Source organism: Rhinolophus sinicus, chromosome 16 (genome assembly GCF_057876585.1).
Source record: "Rhinolophus sinicus isolate RSI-liver-muscle chromosome 16, RSI-T2T, whole genome shotgun sequence".
NCBI classification, from domain to species: Eukaryota; Metazoa; Chordata; class Mammalia; order Chiroptera; family Rhinolophidae; genus Rhinolophus; species Rhinolophus sinicus.
This window is the reverse complement of record NC_142516.1, coordinates 18,090,491-18,105,406: the sequence shown is the minus strand read 5'-3', so window position 1 is coordinate 18,105,406 and position 14,916 is coordinate 18,090,491. Positions and strand designations below refer to the sequence as shown.

Here is a 14,916-nt window from a genome sequence, read left to right as displayed (position 1 = left end):
TTAAAAATCGGATTTATTGAGATATAATTTATAGAAATAAAATTCACCAATTTTAAGAGTACACTTTGATTGGTTTTGACAAATATATACAGTCATTTAATCACCATCACCATCAAAATGTATAACATTACCATCAACCCAGAATCTTCTCTCCTGCCTCTTTGCTGCCAGTCCCTTCCTTCACCCCAACCCTGGCAACCACTATGTGCTTTCTTTCGCAATAATTTTCCTCTTAGCAAATTTCATATAAATGTAATTATATGGCATTTAGTCGTTTGTGTCTGACTTCTTTTACTTAGCATACTTTTGAGATGCATCCATGTTGTTCTGTGTTAGCGGCAATTCCCCTTTTCATTTCTGAGTAGTAAAGCATTGTTTGAATATACCACAATTCATTTAATCTGTTCACCAATTGATAGACATTTAGATTGTCTCCAGGGGGCTACTATGAATAAACCTGCTGTGAATATTCAAGTACAAGTCCTTGTGTGGACATATGTTTTTAACTCTATGGGTGTATACCTAGGAGTCGAAATCCCAGGTCATATGGTAACTCTATGTTTAACCATTTGAGGAATTGCCAGACTGTTTCCTAAAGTGGCTGTACCATTTTTACATTCCCACCAACCATGTATGAGGGGTCTGATTTCTCTACATCCTTGATGACTTATTATCTGATTTGTTTTATTCAGCCATCCTGTGTACGTGAGGTGGTATTTCGTTGTGATTTTGATTTACATATTCCTGGTAACTAGTAATGTGCAACATCTCTTCATGTGCTTATTGGCTATCTGAATATCTTCCTTGGAAAAATGTTCAGATCCTTTTCCCATTCTTTAATTGTTTTTTTTTTGTCTTTTTATTATTGAATTATGAGTGTTCTTTACATATTCTAGATACAAGGCCTCTATAGATATATGATTTGCAAATATTTTCTCCCATTCTTTGGGTTGCCTTTTTACTTTCTGGATACTATCCTTTGAAGAGCAAAAATTTTTAATTCTGATGGAATCCATTTATCTATTTTTTTCTTTTATTGTGTGTGCTTTTGGTGTGATAGCTAAGAAACCATTGCCTAACCCAAGATCACAAAGACTTAACTCATTTTCTTTTAGAGTTTTATAGTTTTAGCTCTTACATTTATGCATATATTCCATTTTCAGTTGATTTTTACATGTGGTGTGAGGTAGGGGTCCTTTTTCATGTGGATATACAGTTGTCCTAGCACCATTTTTTGAAACAACTATTCTTACCCCCATTGAATTATCCTGGCACCCTTGTCGAAATCAATTGACCATAAGTGTGAGGGTTATTTCTGGATTCTGAATTCTATTCCATTTATCCATAGGTCTGTTCTTGTACCTCTAGTACCACACTGTCTTGATTACTGCAGTTTTGTAGTAGTTTTGAAATCAGGAAGTGTGAGCCTTTCAACTTTCTTCTTTCTCAAGAGTGTTTTGACTATTCTGCATCTCTTCTAGTTACACGTGAATTTTAGAATCAACTTGTCAATTTCTATAAAAAAAGCCAGGGCTTTTGATAAGAGATTGTGTTGAATCTAGATCAGTTTTGTTTTGTTTTGTTGTTTTGTTGCTATTTTCCAGTTTATGAACATGGAATATCTTTTCATTTTTTAAAGTCTTCTTTGAGTTCTTTTAGCAGTGTCTTTAGTTTTCAGTGTACAAATCTTTCACTTCTTTTGTAAGTTTATTCATATTCTTTTGGACACTATTATAAATGGAATTATTTTCTTAATTTAATTTTTGGAGTGTTCATTTGCTATTGTGGAGAAATATAATTTATATATATATATATATATATATATATATATATATATATATATATATATACACACACACACACACACATATATACATGTGTATATATATATATATATCTTGTTTCCTACAGCCTTACTAAACTCATTTATTTCGTTCTGGTAGTTTTGTGTGTGTATATTTTCAGTATAGGATTTTTTATATAAACACTGTGTCATCTGAAAATAGAGATAATTTTACTTCTTCTCTTCCATTGTAATCTGGATCTTCTTTTTTTTTTTTTGCCTGATTGCCCTGGCTAGAACCTCTAATACATATTGAACAGAAGAGATGAAAGTAGATATTCTTTCTTGTTCCTGATTTAGGGGGAAAGCTTTCAATGTTTAACCATTAAGTGTGGTATTAGCAGTGGGTTTTTCTTAGATGCTGTTTATCACGTTGAAAAAAGTCCTACTTTGTTGAGTGTTTTTATCATGAAAAATGTGTTGAGTTTGTCAAATACTTTTTCAGCATCTGTTGAGATGATCATGTGGTTTTTGTCCATTCTGTTACTAAGGCATATTACATTAATTTTTATATGTTGAACCAACCTTTTATTCCTGGAATAAATCACACTTGGTCATGATGTATAGCCTGTTACATATACATAGCTAGATTTGGTATGCTGTATTTTATTGAGGATGTATCTATATATGGGATAGTGGGCTATAGTTTCTTTTCTTGTGATTTCTTTGTTTGATTTTGGTATTATAATAATACTCGCCTCATTAAATGAATTGAGAAGTGTTCCTTCTTCCGTTTTTGGGAAAAATTTGTGAAGAGTTCCTTTAACATACGAATTTACTAGTGAAGCCATCTGAATCTGAACTTTTCTTTCTCCCTTTTTTTTTATCTTTCTTTCTTGCTTTCAGAGAGAACGAGAGAGAGAGAGAGAGAGAGAGAGAGAGAGAGAAATATTTTGATTAGTAATTCAATTTTTTTCTATAGGTTTATTCAGATTTTCTGTTTCTATAATCAGTTTTGGTAGTTCATGTCTTTCTAAGAATTTGCTTATCTCGTTCAGGTTGTCTAATTTGTTGGAATACTATTATTCATAGTATATTTCCTTACAATCTTTTTTATGTCTATCAACTCAGTGAACTTAAGTTTCCTTCTGTTCTTAGTTTGCTGAGAGTTTGTGTTATGAGTAGGTGTTGAAATCTGTTACATTTTAATGTGCATTTATATCTGTGGAGATTATTTCTCTTCTTTTTTTCTTAGTATAGGGAATTACGCTTGTTGGTTTTTAATTATTAATCCCAACTTGCATTTCTGGGGTAAACTCCACTTAGTTGTGATGTATTATTCTTTTTCCTGTATTTAGTTTGCTAATATTTTGTCGAGGATTTTTGTATGTATATTTATCAGGGATATTGTGTTGCAGTGTTTTCCTCTAGTTAGAGATCAGGGTAATGCAAGCCTCATTAAGCGAATTTCTGGCAAAAATACTGAAAAGACAAATAAGCCCACTTTGAAGAAGTGAGTGTGTGAGATGCTTCAGATCACTTGGGGTGTAACTGGCACCCCACCCCCCTGTTTCAGAGCTAGAACTTGGTGATTTTGTGTGGGTGTGAGGCCTCCCAGCCAGACTCAGGAGCAGTGATTCCCATTTACTGAGTGTTAGTCCACACTGGGCACTGTGCTCAGCTCTTTCCCTGAATTATCTCTTCTTAGTCCTTCCAGCAGTTGTGTCACACACACACATCATTTTCCCAAATGATGAAAATGAGGCTTCCCAAACATAGATGGTTGTGTGAGGAGGAGCCCGGATTTGGACCCAGGCCTGAGTTCCAGAAGCCGTGTTTTGCTTTCATCTGCTGTGCTCTTGTTCCCGTCTTGTCAGGCCTCTTACTCTGTAGGGTAACACACTGTCCCCTCTGTGCCCGCAGCGGACAATGAGAACAATATTGCCTCCAACCAGTCCCGATCGCCACCTGCTGTTGTAGAAGAGAAGTGGAAACCCCAGGCCCAGAGGAACAGTGCCAACAACAGTAGGTCTCGCCTAGGCCGGAGCCTGGGGGATTCGTGGAGGTCTGCCTCATACACCTCCGATCCCCGCTCTGGTTGTTCCCTTCTGCCCCCCTCCGCCCCAACCACCTGTGCCTCCCATGATGAAGGAAGACCATGCATAGCAGTTTCCAAAGTACTTGCATACCTATGACCTCGCTTGTGTGAATTATGACCTCACAGGGATAGGCAGATGGAGCTCGGGGAGAGGAGGTGATCTGTTGTGGTCAGAGAGCACACCTTAGTGACAGAATCAGAACTGGAATCCACTTGCAATTTCTGTTGACTGCTCTTTCCTGACATTGTGGCCTCATGTATTTTATTCACTACCGATTCCTTTACGAGAGGCCATTCCTATACTGAACAAGCTGTTAGGCTAGTCTAGTTGGCTTCAAAAGTCTAGGTGAATGACACATGTAGCAAGTATGTTACACACATACCACTCTTTTATTCCCATGAGACTCACGGTAAAGACAGCCAGCACCCCCAGTCGGTGTGCAACATGAAATCTGCCCATGATTCCTAATCCTAGACGCTTAGAGTATTAGGCTGCTACCAGACCAAGGAGCCTCAAATGCCGGGATTAATGACATCTCTCCTTGTGTCCCCTGCCAGCCACAAGCAGTGGTTTAACACCCAACAGTATGATCCCTGAGAAGGAGCGGCAGAACATCGCTGAGCGGCTGTTGCGGGTCATGTGTGCCGACCTGGGTGCGCTGAGCGTGGTGAGCGGGAAGGAGTTCCTGAAACTGGCACAGACACTAGTGGACAGTGGCGCCCGCTACGGGGCCTTCTCGGTCACGGAGATCCTGGGCAACTTCAACACACTGGCACTGAAGCACCTACCGCGCATGTACAACCAGGTGAAGGTGAAGGTGACATGTGCCTTGGGCAGCAACGCCTGCCTGGGCATCGGCGTCACCTGCCACTCACAGAGCGTCGGCCCCGACTCCTGCTACATCCTCACAGCCTACCAGGCCGAGGGCAACCACATCAAGAGCTACGTGCTGGGCGTGAAGGGCGCGGACATTCGTGACAGCGGCGACCTGGTACACCACTGGGTGCAGAACGTGCTGTCGGAGTTCGTGATGTCGGAGATCCGGACAGTGTACGTGACGGACTGCCGGGTGAGCGCGTCCGCCTTCTCCAAGGCCGGCATGTGCCTGCGCTGCTCAGCCTGTGCCTTGAACTCGGTGGTGCAGAGCGTGCTGAGCAAGCGGACGCTGCAGGCCCGCAGCATGCACGAGGTGATCGAGCTGCTCAACGTGTGCGAGGACCTTGCGGGCTCCACCGGCCTCGCCAAGGAGACCTTCGGGTCGCTGGAGGAGACCTCGCCCCCGCCCTGCTGGAACTCGGTCACGGACTCGCTGCTGCTGGTACACGAGCGCTATGAGCAGATCTGCGAATTCTACAGTCGGGCCAAGAAGATGAACCTCATCCAGAGCCTCAACAAGCACCTGCTCAGCAACCTGGCGGCCATCCTGACGCCCGTGAAGCAGGCGGTCATTGAGCTGAGCAACGAGAGCCAGCCTACCCTGCAGCTGGTGCTGCCCACCTACGTCAGGCTGGAGAAGCTGTTCACTGCCAAGGCCAATGACGCGGGGACCGTCAGCAAGCTGTGCCACCTCTTCCTGGAGGCCCTCAAGGAGAACTTCAAGGTGCACCCGGCGCATAAGGTGGCCATGATCCTGGACCCGCAGCAGAAGCTGCGGCCCGTCCCGCCCTACCAGCACGAGGAGATCATCGGCAAAGTGTGCGAGCTCATCAATGAGGTCAAGGAGTCCTGGACCGAGGAGGCCGACTTCGAGCCCGCCACCAAGAAAGCCCGCTCTGCCGCCGGCGAGAACCCCGCCGCTCAGGAGGACGATCGGCTGGGGAAGAACGAAGTGTATGACTACCTGCAGGAGCCCCTCTTCCAGGCCACGCCTGATCTCTTCCAGTACTGGTCGTGCGTTACCCAAAAGCACACAAAACTCGCCAAGCTCGCCTTCTGGCTCCTTGCGGTCCCGGCTGTGGGGGCCAGGAGCGGATGTGTAAATATGTGTGAACAGGCGCTTCTAATCAAAAGAAGGCGACTGCTCAGTCCAGAAGATATGAACAAACTCATGTTTCTGAAATCCAACATGCTTTAAGACTTGACTTCAGAAGTTTTAAAAAAAAAAAATTGCAGAAGGAAAAAAGAACGATAGGAAAAAAAAAAACACACAACACTGTCGCAAACAAAGAAAAGGAATTTAAGTTCTAAACACTGTGGACCTCATTATAAATGCCCCCTGGAAACTTAAGTGCTTTTTTCAGTGTGTGTGTGCTTGTGTGTGCACACCTGTGCGGACGTGTCCAAGCGCACGTGCCGTGGGTGCAGGCATGGGGCTCAGCGCTCGTCTGCGTAGCAGAAGCTTTGCGCACGCGCGCACACACATACTACCCTGGTGCATGTACCCTCGCCTGCTCTGCTCGTGGGCGCGCGTGCATTAAACTAGGTGTGTCAGGAAAGCTGAGTGTTCGGGAAAGAGGGAAGGTGCTTCACCTCCTTTTCTCGGTAAGGGGCTTTAAAGACTCCATTTTCAGGTGTGCAGATTGGTAGAACGCTGATGTAAAGTGTTCAGGCAGCTGAGATCTGAAGTGACTTGACGCTCTCTGTCCTTCACCCTGTGGTCCACCTTTTACCTCCAGTCCCCTCCTCCAAGCCCTCCTGACCCCAATGCACCCCGCTCCACCCCTCCCCTCCCCGGCTGCCCTGCCATGGTTTCTCCAAACTGCATCAGATGGACAGTTTCTGCACTGGACTTTATTCTTGCACCTTCAGGGCATTGAGCAGCTGCCTTCCAGATGCCATCGGGTGTCCTGGGGCAGCCGCCTTAGAAACACACTTATCTATCTCCCCAAATCAGGAAAGGAGACTTTAAGAGTGTAAAGCTGACTTTTGGCTTTTTAATATAAGAGGGGGGAAAAAAAAGACATTTTTCAGAGAAGTATAGGTAACAGTCTCCACTCCTTTTTTCCCCCTAACATTTTAGCAATTCTTACCCTTTTTTTTTTTTTGGCTTGTCTAGTTTTTTCTAATTTGATTTAGACTCTACTAGGAGGCACTGAATGTCTATAACTTATATTTTGGAGGCTTTTTTAAAAAATTGCCCTTTTTGTTCCTCAAGTCACACTGTAAACTAGCTCATCTCAGTGGTATATTCACTATCCTAAGGATTTTATTAGCCTTCCCTGTACAGTCCAGTTTTCGTGTATTTGAACAGCCAAGACCGTGCACTTGGCTGTGTTGTTTGGAGACCAGGAGTGGGGTGGGAGTCGCAGGATTCACAGATGTGAAGTGTGGCGGAAGCCATAGGGAAGCATGTGGCTTAGAACTCGCGTTCTCCTGAATGTAAGCGGGTGACCCGCCCTCCTGGCTCACTGTGTCTGGTTCTGCGAATGTCTGATTTATATACCCAGAGTGCATTACACTACTCGCCACGTCGCTGACACTTCCAGCTCAGCAGGGACTCCTGAGTTGATCCGCGTTCACATCCGTCACACCTCAGACCCACTGCCTCTTCCCCTGCCCCAGGACCCCAGGGGCTCCAGTGGTTCCGTTGCCCACAGCCCTGGGGTCCCCACGTGAGCCTCAGCCCTCCTTGCAGGACAGTAGTTGAGCATGGTGCCTTGTGGGCCAAACAATTGATGTTCTGGGGATGGAATGGCATTAGGCCACATTCCACCTGATGCTGTGAAAGATGTTTAGACTTTTCACTCCATGAGCAATTTAGGTTCTTCGCACTTAGTCCCAATGCTAAGAGGGTGGCCCCTTTCCCCTCACAGGAGTTGGTTCCGTCAGGATCAGTGCTCAACCCCCCACACCACCTCTCCGTGAATCAAGTTTGCTCATATCCTCCCGTGCCCATGGCCAAGGGCTTCAGGCTGAGAAAGCCCACCATTGTGGGGGGCCATCCGCAAAGGCACATTCTACCATCTTGGGGGTTGACTGAGTCTACTCCATCCCCTCCTAGTAATAAAGCATTAACTCAACTGCGAGATACCTCGACTACAAAAACACTGTACAACAACAGCCCTCTCCCCAGGTCTGTGGCAGACGGGGACAAGAAGTTGGTTTAAAAACACTGTCCCTGCGGGCCAAGCCTGCTCACTTTGCCTCATGAAAACTGACCCTCCGAGTCTTCGACCTACTGAAATGCATCCAAGTGGGCCGTTTCCACAGTCTCTGCAGTAAGCCTTGGTCTCAGGAACCACCATGCCATTTCCTCTGCTGGAGGAGCTCTAGCTGTTTCCTCCACAGCATCTCCAGCTTGGGGTCACAAGAAGAGCCTCCATCTGCACAGGACAGTCATCTAATGTCACCAGCTAGAGAGTACGGGAGCATCAGCAGACTTTTCGGTCAGGCCTTTGGGAGCATTCCAGAAGTGGCCGCAGCATTGCTGATGAGTGACAGACCCTTACAGTGAAAGATCCCTCCAGCTTTACTTTGCTGCTGGGGAAGGGTCCGCAACCTGGCACTTTAACCACACAAGAAGGAGTCAGAGCTCCCACGTTGTGTGGTCGGTGGGAGCAGAGCCGTGGAGCCCATCTTCCTCCTCCTTAGAGCAGAGCTGCGCTGGTGTTGCCCCATTATTGGGCCAGTTGTTAGGAAATAGGTATTTTACTTTCTTGCTAAGCTGTCGGAGACCAAGCCCAGATATGCATTTAGAGCACTCAGCATTCTTTTCTTTAGGACACGGGATGTCTACCCTCCAGAATGAAAATTCGAGTAAGTTGTCCTAAACATTACATAACTAGTCATATGTGTCTCCTCCTGTTCTTCCTTTCCACCTCAGTTCAATCCTTAAAGCTTGGCTTCCTCTGCAGGCCCACGGTGAATGCCACTGGGTAATCTGAAAGCTGTCTCGGGGCTGCCCATCCAGATGTGGTAACAGGGTGGTAGGTAGTCGTTTCTCTCTTGCAACCTTTGGTTCCCCAGAAATTGGTATCATCAGCAGGAAAGACTGTCCCAAGGTGCCCCTGTCTGCTTTCTCACACAGGTAATTCCCATAGTGCAAATCCTGCTGTAGCGAATAGCTTAACAAATCCCAAAGATCTCACCGGTCCAGCCACTGGCCCCGAGTTCCAGCAATATCCACCTTGTTCAAATTCTAGTTTAGCCAAAGGATTGAGGTAGGCTCTTCCAGTTCATCTCCAGGCACCGAACCTGGCATTGACCTTCCAAAGGATTCTGTCTTCTGCTTCCCATTTCTCTGACTGCTGTAGGACTTTCCACCACAGGCCCTTGGAACCATTTCTGTCGTGTTCTGGGCAGCTCAAGGTGTTTGCCTGCTGACTTGGACACAACTCGTCTCAAGCCATGTGATTCCCAGGACAGAACTGGTCTTTATTTTAATACATCCAGACCCCAGAGGAGACTTTTCAGGGGGTTTGCACCTCATCTGAGGTCAGTTGGTTTCACCACCAAAGCCCAAGCCAAGGACCGTGCGTCATGGATGTTCCCTCAGATTTGGAATAGCCCAGGGGTCTCAGCTCCACCAAGAGCAGCAGTGTCATCCCAGTGAGTGGATGCTCTTGTCCCAACACTGGTCTCCCTTCCGTATGCCTCGGTCACCCAGCCTGGTCTTCCTCCTGATGGTTGTTAGAAACCAAGAAACAAAACGGAGGGGCCACCTGCTGCGTCCGCATCCAGCCTGCCTACAGACCTCATGCTTGGCATTCAAAGATTGGCTCCTGGATTGGAAAAGGGTACGATGACACAATTGAGAAGTCATGGGTCTCCAGGATTCAAAGAAGGACTTTTTTTTTTTCCTTACAGCAGATCCGTAGGCTGGCAGGTGTTCTCTCCTTCAGTTTGCTCCTTTATCTCCTGCACTTTCAAGAAACTCCAGAGAAAAACCTCCACAAGGCATGTTTTCCACTGTGAAGCAGAACCTCTGTCTTTAGGAGTCCCCTATGCTTGCAGGAGGCCACCAGCTTCCACCTGGACTTGGACTAGCTTCCTTGGTGAGTGGGCACCTGGAGAGATGTGAAGGATACAGGACACACTTTCTGGGGTCCACAGGTTCACAAGAAAGGTTTGAATTGAGGTTGGGATGCCCCTGGAGAAGAGAGGTCCCGTGAGAAATGGCCCAGAAGGGGACAGTACCTGGATATTTTCATCATGATGGATGTTCTTGCAGACACGGGAAGAAGGGGTATGCAGGGCATGGTGGGCAGCCTCCTGCCCTATTGAGCTGGAGTAGGTTCATAGCTGTGCCCTTGCCTTGGGAACAGGGTACTGCCTGTGTCCCTGGGATGGTCCTAAGGAAGGGCTCCTAGAAAGCCTGCCGCTTTAGACAGAATCAAGAGGCTAATAAGTAAGGCTCAGGCTGTCCCCTGGAGACTGGGTGGGGGGCTCTGTCTCGGCCCTGCCAACCCCACCCTGGCCTTGCATATCCACCTGGGTCAGCAAGAGAACTGGGACAGGGCGTGCGCCTGTCTTCACTGTGGCTAATGTTTGCTAGGCCAGTTATGGTGAACCAATGATACAGTGTTCTTCCCTCTTATGTTTCCCTCCCGGTTTCCCCATTTCAGGGTTTTCTGAAGGATTTTATTTGTTTTTCTTTGTCTCTCATTGGGGTTTGAGGATCGTAGTCAGTAGAGGCCTGCCTTTTCATGAAGGCGCCCTGTGCTTTCTGTGCGAAAAGGTACTTGCTCCCGCTTTGATGAGGGTGAAGATCCTTAGGTTACTGTTTGTATATTCATGCCCCCACCACCACGGTGTCGCTTTAAAGATTCCACTCCTGTACAGAGAACGATCTGCTGGGTTTGCAGTTGGGCGTCAGCAGGACCTCTGAGGGTTCTCCCCTTCCATACGCGTCCCGCCGGGCACCTTGACTCTTCAAACCAAAGTTCCTTATGGGGTACAGCCCAGCCTTGACCGCAACCTCAGGGGCCTGGGGACCCCTGTGGTGCTTCCTGAAGTCCAGGTTGGTAGAGACCTTGGGGTCTGAGACCAGCCAGAAGAAGGAACTCCTCCCCCAAACCAGGTGCCAGCCAGTCCCTGCCTGGGACCCTCCCCCCCACCCAGCCCTAATAGCTGGGTTCCCAAGCAGTGAGCAAGCTCGTGGACTGGCATGGGGCTGGGCCTCACCAGCCAGGAGACAGAGGGACTTGCGGGGCTGGAGGCTCTCAGACCCACCAGGCAACACGTCCAGGGCCATTTAGAACCCAAGCATCAGGAAATCGTTTTGTACAACCACCTGAAGCAGAGATATTTTTTAAGAAGTATAAATTATTTTCAGTTCTCTTCTGATCCTAGCTTTTTTTCCCCACAACTTCACATCGGTGATTCTTATACATCAGGTAAATCTTGAGAAAGCCTTGGTGCCCCCTCCCTCCTATGCCCCACTCAGTAACCACGTGTGTGCACCCCCCATCCTTTCTCAGTAGTTAAGATGTTCTAGGCAATACCATAGGCACATCTGACTGTGTCTCTTCGAGTGCAAGAAACTCAAGTCATCTTAAAAAAAAAAACAAAAAAAATTTACAAAAAAACAAACACAAAAAAATATCTTTTTTAGGCCAGAGTTTTCTACAGGTATTAATGAATATTTTTCTTAATCCTTATAAGTTTTATGTGTTTAATATTTCTTAATACCGGTAGCATTAATTTATACTTTTGTAGCAACACAGTATTTTTATAAACAGCCAGTGCTTGGCTCAAGTCTCCACGAGGGGTTTATGCAGGGCTATCTTGGGACCCTGTGTACCATGTACTGTATTTAAAAAAAGTTACCTAGTGTCACCCTTGCTGTGTTAATTAACAAAAGTCGTTTGCAGTCTCCTGTGTCAGTGTGGATCCAACAAGGTGTGGATCCAACAACTCTGCAAGGAGTCACATTGCATGGGGGTTGAGTTGACAGTTCTTGTGTGATATGTAAGCCCCCGAGACCAAACTTGAGGGTTTATTTAAGGTTTTTGTTTGTCCTTTGGGTTTTTTTGTTTCACTTTGTTTTGGTACCCTTTCTCCATTTGCAGCTAAATCAGTTTCATGATGTTTAAAACTTTTACTGATGTCAAATGGAGGAAAGGAACAGAAAAAGAAAAGATTTTTACAAAGTAATAAAATTTAAAACTGAGCTGTTTAAATGTTGCTGTTTTTACCTGTCTGTTCTTGTCTGAAAGTGGGACATTCCCAGGGAGAAGAGGAAGGTTCCACTTGGTTCTTGAAATCGCCAAAAGCCCTAGCCCAGAATTCAGAACCCCTCTACCCCATGAATTCTTGCAACATTATTTCCCAGTTGGTTGATGCCAAGGCAAAAAGACATCCTTTTAATGGTTAGAGGATCAGTTGCTTAAATGATTTCATGTCAGTGTTGTATTTATGGTTTTACAATAAAACAACCTTTAGAAAGATGGCAGTGTGTGACGTTATTTCTTGGGTTTGGGATTGGACCGTGTCATCCAGTTAGGAACATCTACTGGTGAGTGGACATGGACCAGAGGCAGGGCTTCTGGGGGTGACAGCTGGAATCCATCCCAAGGGCGACACTGAGGTTGGGGTTGTCAACTCCTTATCTGAGCTCATTGCTCACCTCCAACACCAGACCCGGCTCAGCCAGTGTTTGATAAATGAGGGAGGAACACGGCCAAAAGGAGATGTGATCCCTGTGGGATGGAGCGTTATCCCATGGAAGGAAGGGGGGATTTAATTGGAATCCTACAGACTCAATGCCTAAGGGACACATCCCTTCTCCAGAGGTCCTTCATGTGCCACTTGTGACCCTGTACCCTGTGGCCTTGGCCTCCTCCCAAGGAACATGTGTGACGTTCTGTGTTGTGTGTATCGTCGTTTTCTGGGGAAGAGTGTCCATAGCTTTGCCAGATTCCTGATGGCATCTGCTAGCACCCTCCATGGTGAACTGCGGGACCAGCCTGGGAGGACTTGCCCTACTGCAGGCCTCACCCAGAGCCTTCTACAGACATGACACTTCAGTGCTCTGCTGGAATAGAATCCAACAGAAGGCAAGTCGAAGAGAAGATGCCACCCAAAGACAAGCTGTGGGCTGGGTGGGCAGGGAGGGGTGACAGCTCCTCCTAAAGCAGGCCTGATGCTGCCCGAACACCCGTTCAAAGGTGAAACCAAACACCTGAACATCTTGCTATCAAGGTAAGAGGATTCCAGACACCCCAGCATCTCAACCAGATACAGGGTGCTCTCCTTGAAGAGAGAGTGTTACTTGGATCAGCTGAGCAGATTCCATCGAATCCCACGTGTGGCAGCAGCATAGGCTGCATGCTGGGCCAGCCTCCCACAGGGCAGCAGCCTGCCCTCGAAACCATCCCTCTGGGAGTTGCCTGCTGATAATTGTGCTGTGTGGACATGCCTGAGGGAGTGGTGGAAGTTTAATTGAGTTTCTATGCGGTCTAAAACAAAAGGCAGGAGACCTACTATAGCTGAGAATCGTGCCCAACTCTTCCCAACATCACAATCAAATAAAGCCAGTGCCTGGCCCAGAGCCTCCTTACAGCTGAAGGGCCAGCCTCTGGATGTGAAAGTTTGAAAAAGGATATGTGTCTCTATTAAGCAGCCACATCTATTATGTAACAAATGAGTTTGACTATTTAAGAATCAAGTGAGCCTTCAGGACAGCCACTTTGCCGAGAATGTCTCTGGGCCTCTGAGGTGAGCGTGGACTTGGGTCATGGATGTACTTGAACCCCACTCCACCCCTGAGGGATAAAATCAGGAGAATCCAGTGGAATTTTCGTCGTGAAGGTTTTAGTAAGAGTGTCATGGAGACAAGTGCCTCCAGGTCCGGGCAGGGCTGGTGAATCACATGGTAGGTGTCTATAGGGGCCAACTCAATTCAGCTCCCGCCTCGCATCGTGAAGGATGCAAGCCCAAGACTGCTGGAACATATTTTTCTAGAGAATTGAGAAACGCAGATGTTTATATGGAAGCTCAGTTTTTAAATGGTGAATTCAGAACTGTAAAAAATATGTTACAAGCCACACACCCCATCCACCAGCTGTCCTGCGCACCTGTGGCTTGCACCCTCTGGTTTAAGCGTTTGTTCTTCAGGTCACTTCAAAATATCCCTCTTCAGCGTGGCACCTTCAAATTGCCATAGGTGGCCGTCCCTGGTGTGTGATGCATGCGTGGAGGGGAGCGAGGTAAGGACATATGATGTGACGACGTTTATTAGTTCCAGCCTGGAGAGCCTGTCTGTCACTTCTCCCTGAACACACTGCCCTAACCCCACCCACATCTGCCCAGAGACTCTTGGGCATGACTACAGACACTGTCCCTCAGGACAGTCCTCTCTGTTGGAACCTGGAAACCCCAAGCTCTGGGCTTTGGGGGAGACGGGGAGGGAGTATTTCATGTGATCTGACCAAGAAGGCTGTAAAGCTTCCTGCACCCGAATCCTCGCCTCTGGGTTTATCCCTTTAACTCCAGACGGAATTCCCTCCCGTCTTCTTTCTTGATGGGTCCCTTAAGCCAACAGGCTAATGGCGTGGGGACAACCCTTGACTGAATTAGCCCCCAGCCCTTAGCTGGTCACCCCACAGAGAGGAGGTGCTGGCCCTGCCTGGGTTTCTGCTGCCGGGTCCGCTTACTACTTCCAGGGCATGGAAAACTGGGGCTTGACGCCCTCAGCAGCAGCAGCTGCAGCCAGCGGGACTCTGGGCGAATGGAGCTAGCAAGAGATACTGATACATCGGATGTTTGTATATCCAGTGTGTCTAAAGTGGGGGCCCCCAGAGTTGTGTTCCTGGGCCAGGTTGGTGCCTGAACCACCCTGGGTGGCCTACCTACTCTCAAGGGAGGAGAAGCCAGGCTAGACCGAGGGCTTCTGGGTCTGGTCAAGGGCCCTGCTGGTTGTCATGGACATAATGTTAAAGTCAGTGAACATTCTCCCAGCACAAAGGGCCAGAGTAAGGATCCCAGGGCCTGGTGGAGAAACAGCCCAAGGCTTTTCAGCTCCTGGCAGCTGGTGCTGGGGACGTAGCTATGGCCAAAGTAAAACAATGGAGGGGGGTACGTGCGGCAATGGACAGGGGAATTATTTCAGGCACTGAGCCACCTGGGCACACTAGGACACAATTATTCTGACCC

At 47.2% G+C, this 14,916-nt stretch overlaps 1 protein-coding gene across 16 annotated transcripts in view; it reads left to right on the top strand.

Moving 5' to 3' along the window:
* Window positions 1-12,211, top strand: part of ZNF618 (zinc finger protein 618) — a 170,140-nt gene extending 157,929 nt beyond the window's left edge. For all 16 annotated transcript variants that reach the window (XM_019754624.3, XM_019754627.3, XM_074330884.2 and 13 more), the window contains 2 exons: window positions 3,707-3,808; window positions 4,440-12,211. In XM_019754624.3, the coding sequence (XP_019610183.3) occupies window positions 3,707-3,808; window positions 4,440-5,956 (1,619 nt within the window). In that variant the 3' untranslated portion in view covers window positions 5,957-12,211. The remainder of the gene's footprint in view (window positions 1-3,706; window positions 3,809-4,439) is intronic.
* The last annotated feature ends 2,705 nt before the right edge of the window (window positions 12,212-14,916 follow it).